Source organism: Dama dama, chromosome 32 (genome assembly GCF_033118175.1).
Source record: "Dama dama isolate Ldn47 chromosome 32, ASM3311817v1, whole genome shotgun sequence".
Taxonomy (NCBI): Eukaryota; Metazoa; Chordata; class Mammalia; order Artiodactyla; family Cervidae; genus Dama; species Dama dama.
The window spans coordinates 13415227-13441917 of NC_083712.1; the positions used below are offsets into that span (position 1 = coordinate 13415227).

Sequence of the window (26691 nt, forward strand, 5' to 3'; positions counted from 1 at the left end):
AAGGAGAGGGGACCTCTCACTGGGGGCTCACCTTTGCCTTACGGAGTCTGGAGGGTTGACAGCAAGCCCGCTAGGCACAGTGTGGAGTCTTGGGGTCCTTGCCCTTTGTGGAGCACCCCCGGAGCACCCCTCCAGGGACCACACGGCCGACAAAGGCTGCCAAGTGGGTACCACACCATCTGAGAGATTTCAAATGTCTCAGAGAAGAGAGGTTTTAATATATGTAAATGTAGTCATGAAGATAAGGAGTTCATGGCATACTCACCTCTTCCCACATGCCTACCATCTGAAAGTAATCTCTACTAACCTTGTGTTTCCATCTGTGCCAAATACTTGGCAAAAACCTGTATGGGAGGCTTCCCTGATGGTTCCGTGGTTAAGACTCCATGCTTCCAATGCAGGGGGCGTGGGTTTGATCCCCGGTCGGGGAACTAGGATCCCATGCACTGCGTGGTGCAGTCAAAAAAAAGAAAGTTTTATGGGTCTTAGACCTCACTTGATTGTACACACGATCCTGTAACACAGGCTGTTTCTGTCACCCTCATTTCAGAGCCCTGAAGGAAACTCCGCGCAGAAAAAAGGTTAACTCAGCTCACGAGGGATGGAGTGAGTGAGTGAGTGAGTGAGTGAGTGAGTGATAGTCATGTCCGACTCTTTGCGACCCCATGGACTGGAGCCCTCCAGGCCTCTCTGTCTATGGGATTCTCCAGGCAAGAATACTGGAGTGGGTTGCCATTGCCTTCTCCAACGAGGGATGGAGCAGGGACCCAAGCCCAGCCAGGCAGACTGAAGTGCTGACCACTAACCACCCGATTGGACTTGGAGGAAATGCCCACCAAGGAGGTGTCAGGACCCCTGGGGCCTTTCCAGGTCTTAACCTGCTCGCCCAATATCCTCTTTAAACAGACTCACAGGTTCAGGTCTAACAGCTGCAAACACCTGTATCGGGTTGAAAACTGTGCTGAGCTCCCCGCAGGTGGGCTGTGTCTGACCCCCGCAGCCCACGAGGGAGACCAGCCCTCTGCCTTCTGCGCTGCTGTCTTCACCGGACTCCATACTCCAGAGCTGGACCTTGTGTTTCCAGCGCTTGGCGAGGGGCCTAGCACATATAGGTGCTTGATGAATTGTTCTGAGAGATAAAAGTAGGTTTTGGCTCACAGCTGAGAAGAGAGGATAATGAAGATTTAAAACAACGGACTGCTTTTAAAGAGCAACCTTAGATTCACAGAAAAATTGAGAGGAAGGTACAGCGATTCCCAGATATCCCCTGCCCAACCCATGCGTCACCTCCCCCACGGTCAACATCCCCACCAGATGGCACATTTGTTGCAACTGATGAACCGACACGGACGCACCATCACTACCCAGGGTCCACAGCTTCCATCAGGGCTCACTCCTGATGCTGGGCCTTCCTTCCATGGGTTGGGACAAGCGTGTAACTGTGTGTATCCATCATTATAGCATCACATAGAGTAACTTCACTGCCCGAAACACCCTCTGTGCTCCGCCTGTTCATCCCCCGCCTTCTGCCCCCAAGCCTTGGCAGCCACTGACCTTTTTACTGTCTCCGTATTTGCCTTTTTGAGAACGTCACAGAGTTGGGATCACACAGAACGTAATCTTTTCAGATTGGCTTCTTCCTCTTGTGTGTGCTGTTACTTCAGTTGTATCCGACTCTGAGTGACCCCATGGACTGTAGCCCGCCAGGCTCCTCTGTCCATGGGATTCTCCAGGCAAGAATACTGGAGTGGGTTGCCATGCCCTCCTCCAGAGAATCTTCCTGACCCAGGGATCAAACCTGAGTTTCATGTCTCTTGCATTGGCAGGCAGGTTCTTTACCATTATCGCCACCTGGGAAGCCCGGCTCTGCTCTTAACAATTATCTCAATAAACCCTTAAGCCTACAGCTGTCAAGGGAACTAGGGCCTCAGCTGGCTGGGAGATGCAAAGGCCAGTGTAGCTTTTCAGAGCTCGTGCTGCCGCCCCTGCGGGGCGTTTGTGTGGATGACTGAAAGCCACAGATTGCAAATCAACCAACTAAACTTGTACATAAGTGGATGAAGGATGGAGCGGGCCGATGGAGGGGCAAGAGCGCCACCTACTGAGCCCACGCCACCCTGCAGGTGAAGCCCTCTGCTGCCCCTGCTACCCAGGGTTGGAGATTATGTGATACTAGCGCTTGCTCTTAAAACAAAACACGGTTGTATAGTATGCTTAACTCCATAACACACATCTAGTAACAGCCCCACACAGCACGTCTTCATTACAAAAGTCAGCAAGACGTATGGCCGTTTAATGCATTAACATGTCAGGGAATGCTCATCTGCACAGAACCGGCTTTTTGCAACTTAGAATTATGGCTAAACCTTGTCATGAATTAAGTGAGAGGAGAAAGCAGTTGGCCATTTATTTCAAACCAAAGTCAAAACGAAGCCAGATTAAGCTTTTTAGCTGGTAGTTATTTAAAATAAATGACTTGAAATCCTAAAAGTTTGTATAACCTTACGAAATGCAACTTGGACCTTTGTCCACCTAACTCCATTACTCAGATTAATCACATTGCTTCCTGACTGCTGAGAAAAAAATCTTGACCTCCAAATTCTTCAGATGTTTGAGAAAGGAAAGTGGGGTCTGAGTATCTAAGGAAATATTTATCCCTCGATTTGCAATGGCTGTGATTTAAAGCAAAGACAGGACTGGCCACCAGAACCAACCTCTTTTCCCCCGCTGTTCCTAGAAGTCCAGGGGCTTTTAGAGGGGGAGGCTGGGACTGAACATTTCGGGAATTCCTGTTTTGTTTGTCATTCGTTTCTAAGGGTCATTTGATCATTTCTAATGATCACCCTATGAGCCTACAAGGCCTGAGAAGGGTCTTTGCCCTCACCCCACAGGACTCTTGCAGGAGGCTGACCTTATGACCCCACATGGTCATAAGACTGTGGTGAGATGCCCTGAAGTGAGTTTATGGCTTTGGAGCAATTACTGTAAAACATTTTAAGTCAAAGCAAGCTTAAGTCTCCATGAGGACCCAGCGTCCTAGAGGTGGTGGTGTCCCCTTTCCTCCATGGTCTGAGGAACACAGCACCCCCAACCGCACGCGGTGACTCGGGCTCCACCCTCTCTGGAGGGCAGCTGGGACACTGGGCTTGGGAGGGGGGATGAGTGAACGGAAGGACCCTGTCCCGGGGGTGCGACAGGTCATCTCCGCTGGCCGTGAGGCCACGTACAGGGACTCTGTGGGGCAGCCAGGCTGGCTCAGTGTCTGATTCACAGACGAGGAACCAGGCTCAGAACTCTGAACTGACTTCTGTCCAGCCAGATGTTAGTTGGAGAAAGAGCAGAAGAGAGCACCGGTCTCATCTCCTGCAGGCATCCCCCACCTCAGAGCTTCTCTCCGAGGTGCAGTGCGCCAAAGCTCATCTCTTCCAGGCATTAAAAAAAAAAAAAGTGAATCTCCATTCTCTTACCAAATATTCCATCTTTTAAAGTAAATTAAAGGCCCATATAGGCAAAGCTGTGATGTTTCCAATAGTCATGTCCAGCTATGAGAGTTGGACCACAAAGAAGGCTGAGCATCAAAGAATCGATGCTTTCAAATTGCAGTGCTGGAGAAGACTCTTGAGAGTCCCTTGGACAACAAGGAAATCCAATCAGTCAGTCCTAAAGGAAGTCAATCCTGAATACTCATTGGAAGGACTGATGCTGAAGCTGAAACTCCAATACTTTGGCCACCTGATGCGAAGAGCTGACTCATTGGAAAAGACCCTGATGCTGGGAAAGATTGAGGGTAGGAGGAAAAGGGGACGACAGAAGATAAGATGATCGGATGGTATCACTGACTCAATGGACATGAATTTGAGAAAATTCCAGGAGATGGTGAAGGACAGGGATGCCCGGCATGCTGCAGTCCATGGGATCACAAGGAGTCAGACACGAATCAGCAACTGAACAACGAAAAGACAAAATGTCGCCTTGAATTCCAAAATTCTCAGGTCTGGATGTCATTCTCAATAACACTGGTTATTTTTTGGTTGGTCTGTGTTCTCTTAGTTTCGGCTTGAAGGACACACTAACAACAAAAATCCATAATGTTTATGCTGTTTCTCTCTTCCCATCCCCCCAGCCCAGTCTTGCCAATTTGTAAACAAATCAGAAAAAAAAAAAAAAAATCCCCAGTGGGCTGGAAACCTGTCCATGGTTTGCTCCAGCTGGAAAGAATTGCGTTCCACCAAGATTTAGACCCCATTTATAATGGAAACCCTGACGGGCAGTGTTGTAATTATAGTCTTGCCGTAATGAATGTATCTCTGTGGTCAGTCGTGGATTTTTCCATGGTATTTTTCCATGGGAGATTTCCTCCCTGGGAGATGTTAACTTAAAATCTGGACTATAGCTTTGACTTCAGAGCAGACTTCTCCGGGCATTGGCGGAGCTTAAAGTTGACCATCATATTGGCTTTGGGAGACAGCGTTAGCAAGGGGGACATTAGTCAAGTTGAGTTTTGCAAGATTGATGGGGCTGGGGGATATGGGTTTGATGCTGGAGGACTGTATTTTGGGAACCTTGCATTGTTGCCCAGATTTTTAAACCAGAGACTGTTTTCTCTGCTGAGTGGCTACATGAAGTAGAAAAAGTATCTCGAGTGGACAGGTATCAGGGTGCCCAGCCGTCCTGATCAGCCCGGAGACTGTCTGGTTTAACCCTAAAATCTCACATCCCGGGAAACCCCCAGTCTTAGAGAAACCAGGATGGTCAGTCATCTTAAAAAGTCGGGGAAATTGAATCAAATTCTACAACTGAACTGAGTTTTAAAGTAAAATCCATTCTATGTGTCTAAAAAAACTTAAGTGTCATCAGCCCTTAGCTTGAGAACTGAATTGGGGAGATGGGGAGGGGGTGGTCTCAGAAGGAATGAGGTCTCAATCTCACACTTGGCTCAGCACAATATAGTATGAAAAACCCAAGATGCCACCACTCTGCTTAATGATTTCTTACGGTGACCGATCCTCGTGTCTCTGGAGGCGTGAGCAGGACAAGGCAGCTCGAGGTGTGCTGGGCATCCCAGGAGACGCTGCTGCGGTCCGCAGAGGGAAAGGATGGAGAGAAGGCGTCAGGGCTGGCGTGGGAGCCGGGGCTCCCCCTCTGGGCCCCAAATCAGCGCCCTGGCCCAGAAGGTGGCCTTCTGGGTTGCTCTCATGGCCTTTTCCAAGAACTGTGGAAGCCTCCGCCTTTTAGGGACTGGGAGGCTGCTGGGGTAGGAAGAAAGGGAAGAGTAAGGAATCAAAGCCTAGGCAAAAATGGCCAACCCCAGGGATTTCCTGGCAGTCCAGTGGTTAAGACTTTGCCTTCCAATGTGGGGGGAAGCAGGTTCGATCCCTGGTCAGGGAACTAAGACCCCACATGCCTTGGGGCCGAAACACCAAAACATAAGACAGAAGCAATATTGTAACAAATTCAATAAAGACTTTAAAAATCATCCACATCCCCCCCACCCCAAAAGAAAAATCTTAAAGAAAATGGCCAACACAAGATTCCAAAACATGAGGGACCTCTGCACAGGGGCGAGAAGAAACACGTGTCAAACCTCCTTTTGACTTCTAAAACCAGACAGCTTGGGACACAAGTATTAAACCCATCTTTGGGGTTATAAATGCTGAGGTTTCGGGGTAGGAGTAGAAGCTGTTTCTGTAAGCTCAGAGCCTTTGGTGGATGTGCGTTGTTTCTGCTGTTGTAGATTCTATAGCTCTGAGGTCCAGCTTCGAGACAGAGAGTCAGGACACATTTAAAACGGCCACGTCCCTGCTTAGGGGCAACTGGTTTAGAGGCAAGCGTGCTACAGTTTGTGAAAGAAGTTGGGAGTACTGCTGGGGGGAACCGGGCAGTTACTTTCAGAGCCCCCTGCCCCAGGCTGGCCTCCCAAGCCACTGGGCTGGGGCGCCCACTTTTGGAGAGTTCGTGTCCTCTGCCTTCCCTTTCTGGCAGTGGTGGTGGAGAGCGGGCCCGGGGCATTCATCTCTGTGGCCTGCTCCAGCCTGCTCGCTGTGGGTTGGCATTGGTCCTTACCAACACCAATGGCATAGCATACCCAGGGCTCCACTGCAGCAAGAGGACCCTCCTGGGGCTGGTGCAACCCCCTCCTCCTGCAAGCTAGGGTGCTCTGGTTCCCGGGACTCCAACTAGAACGCTGCACACCACCCCCTTATCATACGGTCGACCCCCTGTGAACGTGACAGAGACCACCTGTGCTCCAGAAGAGCGGGGGCCTCAGCGATAAAGGCAGGCACGTGCAACTGCTTTCACCAAAACCCACTCCCCAAACGGTTATTCAGAGGCTTTGCCTATGACAGGCACAATCTCTAGTCCTTCAGAAAAATCTAGAATTTAATTCCACTGAGGGGTGTTCACTGCTTGTTATAAGCTGTCCGCCAGCCAGACCTCACCAGGCAAACAGCTGAAGAAAACAGCCTGTCGCAATGAGCGGACGGCCATCAGAGAAACATTCGTGGAGACCAAGCCTGAGTTCCTCAGCTTCTGGCGAGCCCGCTTTCCCTCCTTTGGTGGGATGTGCGGGCAGTCGGTAGCAGGTGATACTGCAAGTCCTTGCATTGCTTCCTACACAGCTTCAAGGGAGAAGGGAGTGAGGTAGGCTTAAAAGAAACAAGAAAAGCAGGTGGGACAGCAGATCCGAGATAAATGCCCTCAAGCAAATATCCGGGGGCAGCCCATACTTTCAAGTTTCTGGGTGACGGCCACTCACTGAAGCAGGAACATCAACAGAATATATCCAATACGTGAGACTTAGCCTAACAAACAGTGCAGCGACCACCGATATTCCCAGGGAGCAGACAGCAGCGTCCTGAATCTGGGAGCTCATCAGATGCTCCCAGCTGGGCCACGAGTTCTGTCATTGACAGAGTCTCACAAGTTATCAGCTTCAGAGAGGCCACATGGAGATGGCGATAGAGAAAATGCAACGTCACTGCGCGTCCCGCAGGATCCACCCCTTCTACCCAAACGGGCAATGGCTGGCCCGGTTTTCAAGTGTGGCATCCTTCCCAGTCGGGTCTAGCCTCTGCAGGTGAGCGTGACGGAGGGGCCGGGTCACAGAACTGCACCGGAACCGGAGCAGCACCAGCTCCCCGAGGTCCTTCTAAATCCCCGCACCGCGGCCCCAGCCTCGGTGCTTCAGACTCGTCCTCATTCCCCATCACCGTGAGGAGTCTGGAACCTGCTGGCTCAAGCTCAGCTGGCTCCCGGAGGTCCTCCCCTGAGGACACGTGCAGTGCCATCTCCAAACGTCACACTCGGGCTCTGCGCGTCCCGCCCACGGAGATCCAGACAAGGAGGATCTCCCTCCAGTGACCGCTTTCTCAAGGTCACACAGAGCATCCAGTTCTTGCTGAGCCTTCAATGTGGAGGGGAAAGGCCAGAGGTCCCGGTGGAGCCACTGATGCTGTTCTCCGCATCCTCCCGACAGATTCTCTTTGACCAAACTGCTCAGGCTCCCCCGAACTTTCCAGCCACATCCTCTGCTGTGTTCCTCTCTGCATTGTCCTGTTTTAGCACCAATCCTGCTAAGTCAACCTAACCAGAAGCCCACACCCTCAATATCCAATCACCTTCCATACCCAATCGGGCTCCTCATTCACCAGATCCTCCGGCCCAGGGAGGATATCTGACCTCCCTGGCCTGCCTTCAGCACACATCCTGTTACACTGGTTTAGCCAGAAGCCCCCTAAGCCCGATGTTTCCTCTTTACAATTTTCCACCCACGAAGCCCCACCTGCTGCTCGGCTGTAAACCCCCCTTGTCCACACTGAGTTCAGAATTGAGCCAGTTTTACACGGAGGCCTCTTCCCCTATGGCAATAGCTCCTGAATAAAATCTGTTTTCACCATTTCAACTCTGTCCAGCTCTGGTTTTTCTCTGACTCTCCGTCTATGGGACAGAGGCCTGAGGTGTCCTGAGGCTTACAAGGGAGTTCATAAAATAATGCAGCTAAAATACATTTAAAAGAAGAGTGATTAATAACCACTTAAGTCTTATTAACAGAAGAATAAAATAGGACTCTGGGTTTTACCCTTGAGTTTACTGGGGAAGCCACAGGAAGGATCATAGAGTTTGTCAGGGGCTTCCCTGATGGCTCAGGGTAAGGAATCTGCCTGCAATGCAGGAGAGTCAGGTTGGATCCCTGGGTCAGGGAAGACCCCCTGGAGGAGGGAATGGCTACCCAGAAGCAGGCGATTGTGAAGGAAGCTTTATCTAGCCTCCCTCTCGGTGTTAGAGGACTCCTCTATGTGAACCTGTGGCGTGTGGTGCTTGCAGGGGACCTTAGAAACAATGTAATCCGGTTCCCTCGTTTTCCGGCTGAGCGGACAGACGCCCAGAGCCGCTGTGACACAGTCAGGGGTGGCGGGTCGGAAGTCCCCCCCTCCAGTGACCAGCGTGGGTCACCCACTGGCGTGCTCAGCGGAGGAAACCCACCTCGGCCGTCAGCCTCGCCCTGCGGCCGCAGTCCCGGGGGGCGTGCACTTGGGGGTGGACGTGAGGCAGGGCGCGTCCGCGGGCCTCGGGCCCACCTCGGGCAGCAGCGTCTGGGTACCAGCCGCGACGGGGCGACGCGGGGACTCCTGCTGCCCCCGCAGCCCTGAGCCGCCCTGGGCCCGGCCGCCGGACTGCCAGCGTCTTCCGGGGCCCAAGATGGGACTGATGTCGGCCACGCTGAGGGGAAAGCGCTCGGGGGCTGGCTGGGCTGGGCTGTCCGACCCCAGCCCGCTCCCGGGGGAGGGGAGCGCCCCTTCGGCGGTGGCGCTGAAGTACAGCGTGGAGCCGGCCTGCCCGCCCCCGCCCCCCGGGGGCCCCCCTGCACCCCTCGCCCCCAGGGCAGCCCCGGTTCCCTCCTCTGAGCCGCCCTCCAGACCTGCAGCTGACAGCTGCTGGGCTGGAGCTGGGTCAGGACTCTCGCTGGCAAAAGACAGGTAACTTGAGGTCTCATCAGCCTCTGCCTTGGGGACCACTGGAAACTCAGAGCCTTCCTCTGAGGTTAGAGGGTCCTCGGGTGATGAAGGGGGCTCCTGCCGTGGGGGTGGGGGCGTCCTCTGCCTGCTGTGGTGTTGGCTCAACCCCCACTCAGGGGAGGAAAAGCGGGCCAGGCCGTCTTCTCCAAAGACTGCATTGATCTTTGACACGTTCCCCGTCTTCAGAGCCAGCTTCACCAGCAGCCAGTGGTGGTGGCTGAGGAAAGAGGCCTCCCCTGCTGTCTGGCTTTCCAGCCCAGCCTCTAGGGGCGCCCACTGTGGGCTGGGGGGCTTCCCCAGGCTTGGGAGCTCATCGCTTTCCTCTGGGCAGGTCCCCAGGCTGTCCGGTCCCTCCCTGGCTGGGCCTGGGGCTTGTGGAGAAGAGTCTTCTTCTGCTTTATCACCCTCTGTGGGGTCACAGGACGTGTGTACACAGCCCTGCCAGATGTCTGTGGATTTTGGATGCAGTAAGCTGTAGTAAACGACCAGCGAGACAGTGCCTGCAAAACAAGAGGGGAAAAAAAAAACACAAGGTGACGTTCTTTGAAGTCCTGCATCCTCCCTGTGGTTTGCAGAATTCCGGCTTCTCCAGTTTTGAGTAGAGTAATATAATTTGGGATCCAAAACAGGACTCTTGTTGGAGCATCAGAAGTGGATATTTGGGGGAATTTATGTATGTTCCATCTCTGATAGGGCTTCCCAGGCGGTGCTAGCAGTAAACGATCCTCCTGCCAATGCAGGAGCTGCAAGAGACGCAGGTTTGATCTTTGGGTTGGGAAGATCCCCCGGAGAAGGAAATGGCAACCCGCTATAGTATTCTTGCCTGGAGAATCCCATGGACAGAGGAGCTTGGTGGGCTATAGTCCACGGGGTCGCAAAAGAGTCAGACACAACTGAGTGACTGAACGCGCATCCATACACGTACATACACACATACACAGTTCCAATAAGCTGCAAATGTTCCTACACTTAAAAAATGTAAGAACAAAGTTTAAATCCTAGAGATTTTATGACTTCTTCTTTGAAGGAGGCTCCAACTGAGTCCTCTAGGTGTACATGTGCATGTGTGTGAGACAGAGAGAGAGCTTTGGTAGAAAAGATAATTTCACTTTCAGAAAACCAGGTCAAATACTCAGAACACAACCATCCACATACTGATTGATGGATTCCGAAGTGAAGGGAGAGAAAGAGATAAGGAATCATTTCAAAAACAAGACCCAAGCAGAGGTTAAACATACCCATCAAAACCCCCATATCAAGGAATTTCCACGAGCAGCAACAAAACTTCCTTTGTGCACAAACATCTGAACCACATTGTTGTCAGCTTCATTTATTTTGATCAGAAGTGTTGACTGCGGCAATAATTTATTTAGCAGAGCATTCCAGTAATCCTCCCACGTTATTTCCAGTTTCCTGTTGTACTGGACCAAGTGCCGGGTTTCAGGGAGTTCGTAATAAACAGCATGAAGCCTGACATGGGGGTGGGGGGGCATGGGGTGAGCTTCGGCAGGGCCAGGAAACACAGCAAGGGTGCAGTTAGAAGGAGCCCAGCAGACGTCCCCTTGCCTGCTCTCAGCATCCCTGGGGGAATGGAGTCAGAACTCCTAATGGAGGGTGACCCAGTGTTGTTTCTGCAGGGGGCATGTGCTCAGGCCATTTCCACCCAGTGTCCTGAGTTCTCTGGTCAGTGGCCAGGAGGTATTGTCCCCCTTCTCCTATGAGGAGCCCCCTGAGACCAAGAAAGGGGAGCTGACCCCATCCACAACCCATCCTGCCAATCTCAGGGCTGTGTGTGTTCAGTGAAGACAGACTTCCCTCGAAAGTCTGCTGTTTAACAGGTTTCTTGGTGGCAGCCCCAGACTGGCATGCAGTAGGCACTCAATAAATCTTTATCCAGGCAGCTCAAGATGGAAGCCGGAGCTGCTGTGTTCAAGCCTGGGCTCCACCTCCCCACTGAAGACTCTAGTCCAGGGCGCTGGACAGTCAGGGGTTCTGCTGCCCCCGGAAGCTGGGGGGAAGGGCCAGCCGGCCTGGCTCTGCCTGAGCCCCTCCAGCCTCACCAGCAGGCCACCCCTGGGGTGGCCCCTGCTCTGCTTGCAGCTCTGGGTACGGCCGAGCGAAGGAGACAAAGGCTGATCCAGGCCTTCACGCCCGGGGCGGGGGAGGGTGGCGGCCTGGCCACCCTCAGCACAGGGCCCGGCCCTGGTCTCCACCCAGCCGCTTCCGAGCCCCGATTCCTACCCCTGGGGTGAGCTGACTGCAAAGAAGCAAGTTGCGGGAGGTGGGGTGGGGGACAGAGGGGCAGCGAAGGCGACCTTGGGGCTCACCGATCAGAAATCCAGACAAGACGCCTGCGACAGCCCCCAGGCTGGTCCACGAGGCCCCCTGGAGAAAGTCCGTCGCCAGCAGCACGAGGATGATATTTTCGAGCAGCATCACCTGTGAGAACAGGAGTGTCAGCATGCCCAGCCTGGGCATGCAGCCCGGGCACGCTCCCGCCCGCGATCTCCTGCAGCCCCCTTCAGGGCTGGGGGCTCCCACTGTTGACCGGCACCCCCTAGCAGCAGGGCAGGGCCGAGCGAGCCTCTCCCGCGAAGGGCCCTCCTGTTCTCACTGCAGCTCGCTAAGTGTCTGCAGAGGCAGAAACGCACAGAAAACGGAAGGGCACAGCTCACAGGCTGCAGGGGTCCCTTTGGTGAGTCGGGTGGGGCTAAGAGGGACTTCTATTTGCTACTTCATCTGTTGCACAATCTCATGTTAACTGTATACACATGTTAGTTTTACCATGCGATAATTAAAAGTGTCTGCAGAGCTCCCAGTGACACTGGATTCCAGCAAGACTCACAAACTTTCATAACAATTTTAGAATTTTTTTTTCCCCCAAATATTTGCCCAAGACACCCATCTCCTCCCGTCCCTGGACACTGGAGCGCGTGGTCTTTCAGGCCTAAACTGAATGATCGCCAGCTTTCTGGTTCTCCAGCTTGTGGAGGGCAGACTGTGGGACTTGGTGGCACTGTAATTGCATGAGAGAATCCCTGTAACAAATCTTTTATGTATCTAGACACATCTTACTGGTTCTGTTTCTAGTGGATGCATTTGTCAGGGCCCTCCAGAGAAAGAGAACCAACAGGATGTGAATGCAACCACTTTCCACTGACAAAGATGCTCTTCTTGATCAAACCTGACTCAGACGGGCTCCTCTGAGTGCTCTTCTTGGCCTATAAAAACTGCAGACCGGAAGCAGAAATGACTGTTTGAAGCCAACACTAATAGTATTTCCTAATAGCTCAAGCCTGCATCCCTAGCGTGGTGACCCAGCCCCAAAGAAGTTCCTGCCTGAGAAAGCTTGGTGCTGCCTGGAGAACTTACTGTTTGTTCCAGAATAAACCTGGTCATAAGGCAGAGAGACCCCGCCACGTAGGAGAGCTACTTTAGAAAGCCTGCAATTATACACAGTTTCTTTGCTTGACATTTTCTGAAATGTCAGTCTTTTACCACCCAGAGCTGTCTTCTCCAGGACCTGAGAACCAGCCCTCTGAAACGCAAACATCCCAGGAGACGACTTTCCCAGCTCTGAGTGTGTGTGAGTTGCTCAGTCGTGTCCAACTCTTTGCAACCCCATGGACTATAGCCTGCCAGGCTCCTCTGTCCATGGGATTTTCCAGGGAAGAATACTGGAGCGGGGTGCCAGTTCCCTCTCCAGGGGAGCTTCCCGACCCAAGGATTGAACCCGGTTGTCCCACACTGCAGGCAAATTCTTTACCATCTGAGTCACCAGGGAAACCCAGCTCTAAAGTGTGTTAACGCTGCCCCCCGTCATGAATACGTGGGAAGTGTGTGAACGACCCAGATGGTGTGAGGTCACTCCCCGACCTTGCTGGAGACCACAGTGTTCCCTGTCACTCGCTGTCCCTTTAAAATGTGCAGTCGCCTCCGCATGAATGGAGGTGAGGGGTCAGTCCATGCGGGACCCCGCTCCTTGTTGCAGCTGACTTACCAGGATCTGTGTGCCTCGCCTTTCCTCCGTCTCAGCACCGACCACAGCACTCTCCCCTGGGCGCCCCCCCGCTTCCACAGACTTCACTGTGCTTCTGCCCATTCGAAACTTCCGCAGTGTCTAACCTCTGCCTCTCCGGCTTGACCGCTCTGAGCTCAGTGGTCCAGTGACCAAGATGGCTGGAAAGAAGGAGCATTTTCCCCCTTCCTCGTATGTGTGCGTGTGTGCTCACTCACTTCAGCCATGGCCGGCTCTGGGCGACCCCGTGGACTGGAGCCCGCCAGGCCCTCTGTCCATGGGATTCTCCTGACAGCAACACTGGAGTGGGGTGCCATGCCCGCCTCCAGGGGATCTTTGGGACCCAGGGGTTGAGTCCGAGCCTCTGGCTTCTCCTGCATGGCAGGCGGATTCTTTACCCACCGAGCCACCCGGGAAGTCCCCCTTCCTTGTACAATGGCCCCTAAAACTCCCGGGACGTGATCTGCTGACGAGGGTGTGAACGTGACAAAAGCAGACAAAAGCAGCAAGTGTGAAATGCCTCCTCATTTAGTTCTGCTTCTCAGGGCGCCTCTGGACACCAGCACGTGAGTGTGATGCTCCCACAAACGGACGATGAAATTCACCCTCTTTTATTTACAGTGTGTGTGGGCTCGACTACACACCCAGCCCTCAGCCCACACGGTGTGAGGGGCCTGGTTACTCCCAATTTCCAGATGTGGAGACTGAGGCTTGGCGTGACTCACCCAGTATCATGGGTCCTCTGTGGGCCTGTGGCCTCGAGGGTCAGCGAGCTTTACAGGGCTCCCCTAAACCCGGAGGTGACCACGCCGTCACCTGCCCTGGACTGGAGCGGCCTCTCTGGCTCTTCCCTTCACTCAGGTCTCCGTCCTGGAGCACTGGCGCCTCTGAAAGTCTCAACTTCTATTTTTGGTAAAGGCCACTCTTGGTTGCTTATTTCAGCCCGAGTTTATTATTTTATTTACTCTTCACAGGGACCCTGAAAAGTAGGTCGGTCTTAGTCATTGTCTCAGTGACACCAAGAGATGAGTTCCTGATGTGCTGATGAAAAAATAGGTCCAGAGAGTCTAAGTTCTCAGTCACAGTTGGTAACAGTTAATGACAGAGCCAGGGTCCCATGGAAGCTGCCTGGTTACTAAGCCTCAACTCTGAAGCACGTGGCTGATCCAGGCTCTTCTTTGCCTTCTGCAATACAGTTCAACCTCCTCCTTTTCATCAAAAGTGTCTCTGGTCTTCCGAGCAGGAAGTGGTAATTCTATGAGATTCAGACACTGCTTTCTCTGCTGGCATTGGTCCACATTCTGCCTCTTTATTATTATTTGGGTACAAGCTTATTTCCTCTAATGCACTAGAAGCCGCCTACAGATAAGCACTATGTCACCTTTGTGTTTTTCACACTACTTGTGACCACAGCTATAACTCAGCAATTGAGTTGATTGACAAGGATGTTACGTATATGACAAAGAATACAACTGTGATTATATTTATCAGATGGGTTCGCTGAAAAGCATCACCAAATACACCACAATCCTCGCTATGGTAACTACGTGGAAACAGACATCAGGTTGCTACTTTCAGAGACCACCATCTCTGCTCAAGACTATAATTCTTTTTAGAGTTTTTCCTAAAATCAAGCTATTCCTTCTTAATAGATATGCATGCACAAGTGCACACATGCACACACACACACATGCACGCCCATGTTCCTTGTACACAGTAAAGTTAGGATCACTTGCCGTGTAGAACGCTGCCATCCTGTTTCTGGAGGGGCTGTCCCAGAGGTTGAGGTAGCAGAGGATGAACACGGCCCCCACGAGCAGGTTGAAGAGCCTCCAGCGGCAGGTGCTGTCCACGATGTCACTCTGCTGAGCCACGAGCCAGAAGGTCATCACCAGCCAGTGGGCACCTGCAGAGAGCAGCCCCAGGAGTCAGGGCCCAGAGAGGGGGCAGGGCTGGGGGAAGCAGGAGGGGTGGGGCCAGGACTCAGAATCCGGGGCCCATAACCCTCCTTTCTGCTCTGACTGCGTGTGACTCGGCATCCAAGGAGACGGACGAAAACCCAGGAGAGAGCCAAGGGACATAAAACATTCGCAGGTTTTATGTCACGTAAGCCTTTGTGCCTTCCTCTCTCCCGGGACACTCAGGGCATCCCTCCACATTCTTGAACCTGGGCTGGCTGAGACCGCTTTGCCGGGCAAAATTCAGCAGAAGCCATGCTGATCCAGGTCTGGGCCAGATTTAAGAGGACTGGCTGCTCCCACCCCCTTGCTCTTGGAATTCTCAGCTGCTGCGTCTGAAGCCAGCTGCCTCGCCTGCATGGAGAGGATGGAGGGGTCCCAGGTGCAGGATGTCTGAAGAGCCAGCCCAGGGGAGCCCCGCTGTGAGTCCTGGTACTCGCGAGCCTACAGGGATAGCGCCAGAATCCTCCAGGCAAGAACCCCCAGCGAACCCCGGTCGGCCCTCAGAGGCCGGGTCATTGCTCACAAATGGTTCTTTTCGGGCATTAAGTTCCGGGGTTGCTTGTCGTGCAGCCGTAGACGGTCGGGACAGAAGCCCAGCTTACCTGCGACAACCAGCACCCAGACGCGGTAAGCCCGGAAGAAGAGAACCAGGCTGAGGACGCGAGCTCCGACCATGCCCATCCTCCAGAGCTGCTGGCAGCCGAGGGCCGTCCAGGGCGTGGAGGTGTGGTCTGGCTTCACGGAGCGCAGGGAACGGGCGTAGCACACCAGGGCCCAGGAGAGCGTGGTCCAGGAGCACAGGGCACTCACCCCTGGAAGGCAAGTGGGCGCCACCAGGACCCTAGGACCGCTAACCGACAGAACCTGCCTTCACAGAGGGCATCGCCACCTCCATGCAAACACGCAGGCCTGTCTCCGTGCAGAAGAAACGAGGACCTGGGTACTCCTCCCCTCAGGCGGGCTGGGCTCTCCGTGGGTTCACGCTTAAGGAAATAAAGCCCCAGGGGCTTCCCCAGTGGCTCTGCGGTAAAGAAGACATCTGACAATGCAGGAGACATGGGTTTGATCCCTGGTCTGGGAAGATGATCCCACGTGCTAGGGAGCAACTCAGCCCGAGCACCACGACTACTGAGTCTGTGCTCGAGAGGCCGGGAGCCGCACCTACCGAGCCCACCTGCCTCCAACTCTGCAACCCCTGGTGAACCATAGCTCAAAAGGCTCGTCTGTCCATGGGATTCTCCAGGCACGGATACTGGAGCGGGTGGCCATGCCCTCCTCCAGGGGAATCTTCCTGACTCAGGGGTCAAACTCATGTCTCTTCTATCTCCTGCACCGGCAGGTGGATTCTTTACCACTCATGCCACTTGGGAAGCCCTCAGTCCATACAAAGGAGGTGTAACCAGATAAACATGGACCGGAACATGAGGGGGTGCCAGGCCTGGAGGAGACACCCCGAGGCCTGGCCTGAGTGCCAGCGCCTCTGCTGGCACCTGCCTTGTTGATCCCACTGCTCTCAAGGGGTGAGGCTCAGGCTGCACGGAGTTAGTCCCGGGAGAAATGGACATACTGATCTCCCAAGGGGCACACAGGCCTCCCCAAGGTGCTTTCAGGGTCCTCACCACCTGCAACTTCCCTCTCGCGGACCAACCCCCACGAAGGAGGTCCAACCCCTGGGAACTCATCGCCCCAAACAAAAGCCAGTTTTAACCTTCACCTTGGGCATCATAGATAACACCCCTGGTGGTTCAGATGGTAAAAGAATCTGCTAGCAATATAGGAGACCTGGATTCAATCCCTGGGTTGGGAAGCTCCCCTGGAGAAGGAAATGGCAACCCACTCCAGTATTCTGGCCTGGAGAATCCCATGGACAGAGGGGCCTGGAGGGCTACAGTTCATGGGGTCGCAAAGAGTTGGACATGACTGAGCGACTCACACATTCACTTTTGTGCACCGTAGTGAGCTTGGGCTGCCCTAGCTCTTCCTAACAGGGGACATCTTAGGTTGCCAGGGTTTGCTAAATAGGGCATTCGCTTCTGTCCCCGATGAGAAGTCAGGCAGTCTGTGGTCGGGGGTGGAAGTTACTCACCTGGCAGAGGAGCAGTGAAGTCAGAGGCGAGGAAAACGTATGTTTGGACCAGCAGGTGGGGCCCGACCTGAAGCAGGGCTTCGAGGAGGCGCAGGGCCGCCAGGTCTGCCTCCTGCAGCAGCAGCTGGGCCTGGGGGGCGGCCTGCCCTTCCTTCCGGAGGCCGGCGGACATGGCATCCCAGTGCCTAGGGCGGAGGGCCAGGACTCAGAACCGCACTGCGAGGGCTCAGCTGGACCCCTCTCCTGTTGTATCACCTTGAGACCGAGAGCCTTCTAGGGCCTAGCCCGCCACGTCCGCATCCCAGGCCCCTGAGCCCTGACTCCAGGCTGAGGGTGGCGCTTCTGGTCCCAGTGCAGGAATCCTGCCCAGCGGACCTCACTCTACCCACACATGGAAGGGCCGCTGGGTTGGGAGCTGGAAGCAGACAGGTGTGCTGGGGGCTGTCTCTGAGCCCTGGGAAATCCCGAGCTAAGCCTGAGCTGCCTCCCCGACCCCGGGGCCTCCGGCGTCAGTCGCTCAGCCGTGTCCGACTCTGTGTGACCCCCTGGACTATGGCCCGCCAGGCTCCTCTGTCCATGTGATTTCCCCAGGCAAGAATACGGGAGAGGCCCTTCTGCAGAGCCTCTTGCAATGGGAGTTAATTCAGTCCTGTTGGACGGCAGGGAGGGCAGGGGGCTACTGGGGGGTCTGCAAGACCAGGCTGGCCTGGGCACAGGGGCACACTGGCTCCTCCAGGTGCAGCTACCTTCCTCACGTCCAGGAAAAGGAGTCAACACAAGAGAAAAAAAAAATCAGTAAATGTTCCTTGTTCATTCTATTTCCGATAAACGCACCTTTGAAACCTTTCCAGATGCTTCAGTTTCATGCAAACCGACCAGAGGTGTCATGGACCACCGTCCTGTGCCACCTGGACGGTCGTGCATGCATGAAAATGTCACTGCAGGCTCTGAGGACTTCAGGTTTTCACAGAAATTTCCCTCTCACCCTCCCAGGAGCAGGAACAAGGTGATCTCTACACCTGCCTGCAGCAGGGGCAGGCGTGCATACCAAGTCCACCAGCAATCGCAAACTTCAGTCCTATCCACGTTAAGAAAAACTGGAAATCATTTTAATTTACCGATTCCTGAACCAGAGCTGGGTGTGCCTTTCAAGTCACCCCAAACGCCCTCTCCCTCTGATCTCTGGCCAGCGTTTCTTTGGCCAGAACAGGAGGGGGTCCTCTTTGAAATGTTCTTAATCAGGGTACCGAGAGCCCAGGAAAGAGGCTCAAGAGAAAACAGCTTTTCTTTTTCATGATTTGGATCCCGGAGTGAAGTGATTTCTCACTGAGTCTTTGAAGCTGTGATCTCTGACCCAAAAAGAATGTTAAGAGAAAGCAGATGAAGCCAAACCTGTAGCTCCCCTTTGGGTCCTGAATCCTCAGTTCTGGGGACACCCCAGCCCCGCTTCCTAGCCTCCCAGCTGCCCCCATTCATTCGGCAGGCATCATTATGGGCTGGCCCCACCTGCTGGAGACTGTAGTGGCCGCAAACGAAACTGAAGACCTCTAAAAGCCCAAGATTCAGTTATGGAAAGAAGGCCACACACACGTGCGAAGTTTTAAGCAGGAAGAGAGACGTGCTAAAATGAGAGATGAGGGGGTCCTGGGGAGAGAGTCCAGTGTGGGCATTAAACACCCAGAACACCCAGTGACACAGTCTTGGTCCCTTCTCCCCCAGTCCCTGGCAACCACCATTCTAACTTCTCTCTCTATGGTTTCGGCTACTCTAAGCCCCACATGAGTCTTACTGCATCAGGTCCTCAAGACTCATCCATGTTGTAGCGTATTACAGAACGTGCTTCTGTTTTCCATTGCATGTACAGACCACACTTTACTTATCTGTTCATCCGTTAATAGACATTTGGGTTGCCTCATGTTTTGACTATCGTGAATGATGCTGCTATGAACACAGGTGTACAAAGATCTCTTCAGGACACTGCTTTCAACTTGTTTGGATATTTACCCATTAGTGGAATTGCTGGATTATACAGTAATTCTGTGTTTAAGTAATTGAGGAATTACTATACTGTTTTCCACAGTGCCTACACCATTTTACATGTCCACCAACAGTACACAAGTGTTCTAATTTCTCTACATCCTTTCCTTGCTAACATTATTTTCTGTTTTTTTTTTTTTTTTTTTTTTGCGGTGAGGTGGATAGGATACCCATATCCTAATGGGTATGAGGTAGTATCTCATTGTGGTTTTGATTTGCATTTCCCTAATGGTTAGTAAAGTTGAGCATCTTTTCATGAGCTTATTGATAGGAATGTATATTACAAACTTTTAAATGTTAAATTTATACCCATCGATACTAAGCTTGCCTTACATATCCTTAAAGCTCATATCAACTTTCTTTGCAATAATTTTTCCCTTCTACTACAGAAACATTTTTAACCCCAAACACAGGTTAAGGATGAGATGGATTAGGTATTCTTCTATCATCTCAGGCTGAGTTTACAAACGCATTTACAGGCTTAAAATCATTTTTTACTCATTGGTAACAGAATTAGAGTAGAAATATAAAAACAAAACAGAAAAATGTAACTGACTTTGTTTAAACAAGTAGTTACTAATGTCAACTTCTTTTGAAAAGTCAGACTTAACATTATCAGTGTTATTTGAAATTTTAAACAAACGCATGGAACTTCCCCGGCAGTCCAGTGGTTAAGACTCCGCACCTCCAATGCAGGGGGCACAGATTCAATCCCTGTACCTGCTGGGGGAACTGAGACCCCACTTGTGGCCGGAAAAAAGAAAAAAAAAGAAAACATTTATGTTTTAGTCCTTGCACTTTTTATAAGCTACTTTATGTCAGGAGGTTTTTGTTTAATTGGTTTCTCTGTAGTTAGTCCAGTCTTCTGCATTATATAGAGCTGCCTGCGTGCTAGGTCATTCAGTCATGTCTGACTCTTTGCGACCCCATGGACTGTAGCCCATCCGGCTCCTCTGTCCATGGGATTCTCCAGGCACAAAATGGAGTGGGTTGCCATTTCCTCCAGCAGATCTTCCAGACCCAGTGATCGAACTGGGTCTCTTGCATTGCAAGCGGATTCTTTACCATCCGAGACAGGATCCCTTTTAAAAAAGGTCCGTCTAATCAAAGCTATGGTTTTTCCAGTAGTCATATATGGATGTGAGAGTTGGTCTATAAATAAAGCTGAGTGCCAAAGAATTGATGCTTTTGAATTGTGGCATTGGAGAAGACTCTTGAGAGTCCCTTGGACTGCAAGGAGATCCAACCAGTCCATCCTAAAGGAAATCAGTCCTAAAGATTAATTGGAAGGACTGATGCTGAAGCTGAAACTCCAATACTTTGGCCACCTGATGTGAATGAAGAACTGACACGCTAGAAAAGACCCTGATGCTGGGCAAGATTGAAGGCAGGAGGAGAAGGGGACGACAGAGGATGAGATGGCTGGATGGCATCACTGACTCAATGGACATGAATTTGAGTAAACGTCGTGAGTTGGTGATGGACAGGGAGGCCTGGCTTGCTGCGGTCCATGGGGTCGCAGAGTCAGACACGACTGAGCGACTGAACTGAACTAACCCTATATAGGATTGCGCAAACAGAGTTGCTTTGGCTCCATCTACAGGCGCTTTTACTGAACTGCAGTTTGCTGAGAGGCTTCTTTACGGACAGTGATTGGGAGTCCATTGCAAAATTCCGCGTGGATTTGCTTAAAGACAATTCAGTATCCAGTGTCTTCTTTGTGAAAGCCAGATATGCTGGCTGCAGGATGAGAAATAGATTTGTTTTCTACTTTAACTTTCAAAGCTTTCTTCGAAGGAAGTAGATTTCCATTTTTTTTTTTTTTTAAACACAGAACTGCATACCATGGAGCTTCTTATGTTAACAAAACTCAGACCCAAATTTGTGGTTCACCTCGAGTAACTGCATTTTGCCATTACCTTCTTTTCCAACACTCCCTTCCACTTCCTGAATGTTCTCACTTCTTTTCTTTCTTCTTGCCTTTTTTTTGGTTCTTTTAAATTGTATATAGAGATATATATTTTTAAGTCACCTTAACTGACTTTTTAAAATAAGAAGAGATATAGATGACTAGCTGTTTGTCCTAACTTCTAATCTTCATGTCTCTCTTCACTTATTTCCATTTTTTAAAACATAGTTTGTATTCATGACATTATTGGAGAGACTTGGGGAAGATGAGTAGGGGGTCAGCGTTGGACAGCAGCATGAAAGTGGACACGTGAGCCTGACCCTGTCCCACTTCTGAGAAAGGTACTGGATCAGGTGGGCCGGAGGGTCCCCACAGGACTCCAGAAGGCAGACTTACCTGACAATTACTCAGGAAGCTTCTCTCAAGTGACTGGCACTGACTTCACTCTTCTTCTGAGCTATGACATGTTTGCTTAGGGGAATGCTGATTCATTTTTTCAAGAGGTGGTCTGTCTTCGAGGTCACATGCTTTTTGGCTATAACGTTACCAGGTGGTCCCCAGAAGGACTCGAGCCCTTAATGGTTTTTAGACCAAGCTGGGCTGACAGAAGCATGTGCGCACATGAGTAGTGCCCACGACAGGCTCCAATCCCCCCTGAGCCAGAAGGAAAAGCCACCTCTGCTCTCTCTCCACCAGTCAGAATCTCATCTTTTCAGAGAAACCACACAGCTTGAACGACCCACCATTAGGCTAAATTGGTGTGGCTGAAAATGCTTCTGGTGCCTTTAGAGATGGAGGGCTCCAGCTCAGAGAACCCCAGTGAAATTTGGCTAGCTGCATGATATCTTTATAAGAAGCACCCTCTGGGGTATTCCCTGGCAGTCCAACGGTTAGGACTCCAGGCTTTCACTGCAGAGGGCCCAGGGTTCAATCCTTGGTCAGGGAACTAAGATCCCACCTGCCTGGCGGCAAGGCCAAAAAAAAAAGACGCACCCTCTGCCTCCAACTTGAGATTCATTCCCTCCTCAGAGCCTGCTGGGATACCATAAAACTCACTTCAGTTTCTCTAAAGAAAGCCTTGGGCTACAGCTTGAGGGCCTAAAACACCCAGCAGCACAGCCTGAGATCCGAGACTAGACACCACTCCTGGGACGGCCTTCCACCCTTGGGCCTTCTTGTTCCCTGAGCGAAGGGGCAGCACTGGTCTGGTCTCCCACAGGCCAGCCCGCTGAGCACTCTCCAGGCTGCCTTTTATGGAAAACTTTGGCCCTGGCACGCAAATGGTTTCTTCTCACAATAAAAACTTAATGCAAATGTCACCCTGCAGCCTACTGCACTGCTTCAATCTGTGCCGCCCTCCTGGGGTGAAGGGGTGGGGTTCACATGGACGCCCCGAACCCACTCACTTTCTATGGCTCTGATGGTGAGACCGACTGAATTGAAACAAGAGCACATGGCATTCGGCCCAAGTCATGAAAAAGCTTTTGAAGGGTCAGAGATCCTTCTGGAAGGAGCCCCCTGAGGATGTTCAAGGCAGTTTAGGCTGGGTGAGGGGAGTAGCATCAGAGCCAATGTTCAAAGAGATGGATGCGAAGCCTCTCCCAAGCCAGCATGTTTGTGACCCGAAAGATGGAACACCTATGTGCGGAACGACTCTCCTATCTCAGGTGTGAAGTCACCCATCAGGGTGAGAGGCGCTGTCGGTTCTTACCGCTTCCACACGCCGAGCTGGAGGAGGTGCAGGACCAGCAGCAAGCAGCCACCTTGACGTCCATCTTCTCGGAACCAGAGATAGCTCAGGCCCTGGACCAAGAAGCCGGGCAGTAGCACTGACAGGACCAGCCAGGCCCAGAGGAGCCGGCCTGTGGTGAAGTAGTAAACCACTGCGCAGAGGCCTGGGGGCCAAAGGGGAAGGACCAGAGGGTTAGCGGGAGGCTGGGGGCAGGGGGCGGGGGCGCCTGGGCAACGCTGCATACCCGGAGTTGGCCGGGCTGCCTGCTAGACCCAGCCCGGGAGCCGGCAGAGCCCACAAGCAGCCTAGATGGCAATGAGGTTGAATGGAAGGGCCAGAGCTACCCAAAGTGTCAGACACCATGGTCCGAGAAGGAGACTACCGGATCACATAGGGCAGCGTGCACAAAGCCCTGGGTACTTAGCACGTGCTCGAAAATGTAAACCCTTCCCTCTGGGGACAGAAGATCCTAGAAGGGTCAGGTTTCCCAGGTGGCTCAGTGGTAAAGAATCTGCCTACAATGCAACAGACATGGGTTCAATCCCTGGGTTGGGAAGATCCCCTGGAGGAGGACATGGCAGCCCACTCCAGTATTCTCGCCTGGGAAATCCCATGGACAGAGGGGCCTGGTGGGCTCCAGTCCCTTGGGTGGAGAAGGGTTGGACATGACTTAGTGACTAAACAGCAACATCAAGAAGACAGGGTCAGGTAGTGGAAGGAGCTTGACCAATCTACTTCGGATCTGCCCTCCCTGATGAAGGACAGCAGAGATGGGTACCCAGGACTAGTAGGTGCTCAGGACTCACAGGAATTGTTTGATACGACTGTTGCTTGGGTTTCCCAATGTTAGAGTTTAACACGGATTTATGGGCACACAAGGCTGTGAATTGCAGCAGCAAGTGGGTACCAGCCCCGGGTACAGACGGGAGCCCTGCAGGTCTGGACTGAGAAGCCCGGGCTTGGGCAGCCCCTCCTTGGTCCACAGGCTCTGTGCTGTTGTTGAGTCGCTAAGTCCCGTCTGACTCTTTGAGGCCCCATGGACTGCTGCACACCAGACTTCTCTGTCCTTCACTATCTCCCAGGGGTCTGCTGAAACTCATGTCCATTGAGTCAGGGATGCCATCCAACCATCTCATCCTCTGTCGCCCTCTTCTCCCGCCTTCAGTCTTTCCCAGCACCAGGGTCTATTTCAATGAGTGAGCTGTTCACATCACATGGCTGAAGTATTGGAGCTTCCGCATCAGTCCTTCCAGTGAATACTCAGGGCTGATTCCCTTTAGGAAGTACAGGTTTGATCTTGGTTCTGTCCCCTGCTCTAATCACCTGGCACACACAGCTTTTTGTCCCCCAGGCAAAAAGCCTCAGGTGGAGTCACAGCTTCCCCAATCTGAGGAAAGCCCAAGCCCTGGCTGGGACGGAAGGAGGAGCCTAGTCCGCGGGACCCCCTGCAGTGGGTGCTGGGACTGGGGTCCTGTCTCACCGTAAGCCCCGCTCAGCGGGGGCGCTGGCCCCGGGCGGAAGTTTAGGGGCGGATCTCAGCCTGGCGCCTCCTCTGTGCACCTTAGAAACCTCAGGGGAACTGCACGGACCCCAGTTCAAAAGGGCCCCGCTAACACAAGGGGCGGGGGGAGGGTAGGGCCGGGCAACTGGATCCCAGGGGTCAAGTTCAGGGCCCGGCACTCAAAAATGGAGCGAGCTGGGGAGGGGCCAGGAACCCTGGGGGTCTCGAAGCTGCAGCCCCATCAAATCCACTCCGCACCCGCCATCCGGGGGGACCCCGCGGAGGAAGAAGCGGCTGCCGGGAGCGGCGGAGGCCTCGGCGCCGGCACCGAAGGAGTTACGCGTTCAAACTGGAAAGGCGCGAAACCGCTCCCCGCGCTCGCTCCGCCGCGGCTGGGGGACCGCGCTCAGCACTCGGCCTGGGGGTCCCCAACCGGCCGCCTCTGGCCAGGAGGTGAACTGTGCTCCAGAGTTCCGCGGAAGTTGAGCTCGGTCCCACCCCAACCCGGCCCCAAACCGCTCCCCGCGCCGCCGGGACCCCAGGCGGCAGAGAGAGCGGGCAGGGGCGAGCAGGGCGCGCCAGGCCCGCGTGCAGCGCCCCCGCCCCGCAGCACCGAGAGGCCTTCTGGAGGGAAGCGGGGGTCAAACGTTCCCAACTCCCAGCGAGGATCGCCCGTCCGCTGGGGACTAGGGGTTGGGGGTCGGGCTGGGGGTTGGATTGTGCATCCGCAGGGGAGGGGTCTCAGGCACCGGGAGGACCATGCATGCAGCGGGGTGGGGGTCCATGCATCCTCCGGGGGATTTACGCCTCCCCGGGAGGGTCACGCGTTCTCAGGGATCCCCGAGGGGCTGGGTTGGGGTGTGGGGTGCGCAGTGCTGGGGTGCAGGCCGCCGCCGTGGCGGGGCGCGGGTGAGGGTCCCCGGGCGTCAGGGTGGGTCGGAGGGGCGAGCATGGTCTGCCCCGCACTCACGCGCGCTCTGCTCGGCAGCCAGCAGCAGGGCGGACAGGCCCAGGACCCCCGCGTGCATCCTCCGCGCCGCCCGCCCGCCTCTTGCGCCCCCGCCCCTTCCCCTCTGGCCGCCCCGGGACGGGGAGGTTTCCGGCCGGAGACCCCACTGCAGGATGCATTTGGATTGGGCTCTTCGGCTCAACGTTTTTTCCCGGGTTTCCCTCTGGTTTTTCCCGGTTAACTAGACGGGACGGAGGGAGGGAAGAGAAGCAGATTGAGTGGTCTGGTTGTTAAGTCAGGTAAAGCACCGATTACGCCCGGCCTCTGGATGTGCGCAGCGGCGGTCCCCCAGCTCTGTGACCGGCCCTGGGACAGGACTCGGCGAGTGTTAGGGCCGCGGAAACCGGCCCCGGGCCTCGGGCCACTGAGCGGCAGTTTGCTGAACCACTAGGCTGAGAGCACACGGGCGTCTGTGGGAGGAGCTGACTTGGAACCGTTAAGGAGTCTTTTGGAAATCCTGGAGGGCTTGAAAGCTGGCATCTTCCCCGTTTCTCACTCTTAAATCCATCACGATCTCTGTCCGCACAAGTCCCGCCCCCGCCCCCCCCCCCCCCCCAACATGGACTTGACTGTTAATCAAGATTCCCACGTGCAAGAAGTAAAACTGCTCTTTGGAAACACCTTCCCCCAACGTGGTACGACCAGTCTTGGCCTTCCGCAGTCTGCATAAATTGAGTGGAAGGCAGAGGAGAGATTCAGGCAAGACTTTACTGGGGCTCCTGCTTTGGCTGGAAGTGTGTGTGTGTGTGTGTGTGTGTGTGTGTGGTGTCAAGCTGGGGGGGTGTCATAGGCGGTTTGCCCCCCTTTCTGTGGTGCTGAGTGCAGAGGGCGCTCAGTACCCTACTTTTGCTTCTGCACTCAGTTTTTGCTCCTGGCTCTTCAGAAATGACAGCTGAGTTTGTTTTTGTCTTTGTGTGTCTTTGGGAGTGAAGAATTCACCCCAACTGCACATGCACACAGTTATTTTTAGTCTCCTATAGTTTCTTTGTATTTTGTAGGGTGCAAGCATTCCAGCATTGCAGCAAAGTGTCCCAGTCCCAGGCCTGTCCCACCAAGACATCTATCTATCTGTGTGTCTGTCTTATCTATCTATCTAATTTATCTATCTAACTAGGGTGTAGTTTAAAGAAGTGATATTTAGGCATGGGGATGCTGATGATGCAGGTGGGCTGTTTAACTTTCAAAGTAGGCAGTTAGCCAAACTATTCCTCCTTTTTGGGCTTCCCTAGTAGCTCAGATGGTAAAGAATCTTCCTGCAGTGTGGGAGACCTGGGTTTGATCCCTGGGTCGGGAAGATTCCCTGTAGAAGGAAATGGCAACTCACTCCAGTATTCTCGCCTGGAGAATCCCATGGAAAGAGGAGCCTGCATGCTACAATCCATGGGGTCGCAGAGTCAGACGTGACTGAGTGAGTAACAGAC

The 26691-nt window shown here is 53.3% G+C and overlaps 1 protein-coding gene across 1 annotated transcript; it reads right to left on the reverse strand.

Annotated features, from left to right (window-relative positions):
• Positions 1-8492: 8492 nt before the first annotated feature.
• On the reverse strand, positions 8493-25318 carry XKR5 (XK related 5). The gene is made up of 7 exons (XM_061134535.1): positions 25232-25318; positions 22740-22923; positions 17083-17267; positions 15599-15808; positions 14772-14941; positions 11345-11456; positions 8493-9517 (listed from the first exon to the last, which is right to left on the reverse strand). Exons 1-7 carry the CDS (start codon positions 25287-25289, stop codon positions 8493-8495), a joined length of 1944 nt encoding a protein of 647 aa, XP_060990518.1. The 5' UTR covers positions 25290-25318.
• Positions 25319-26691: the final 1373 nt, after the last annotated feature.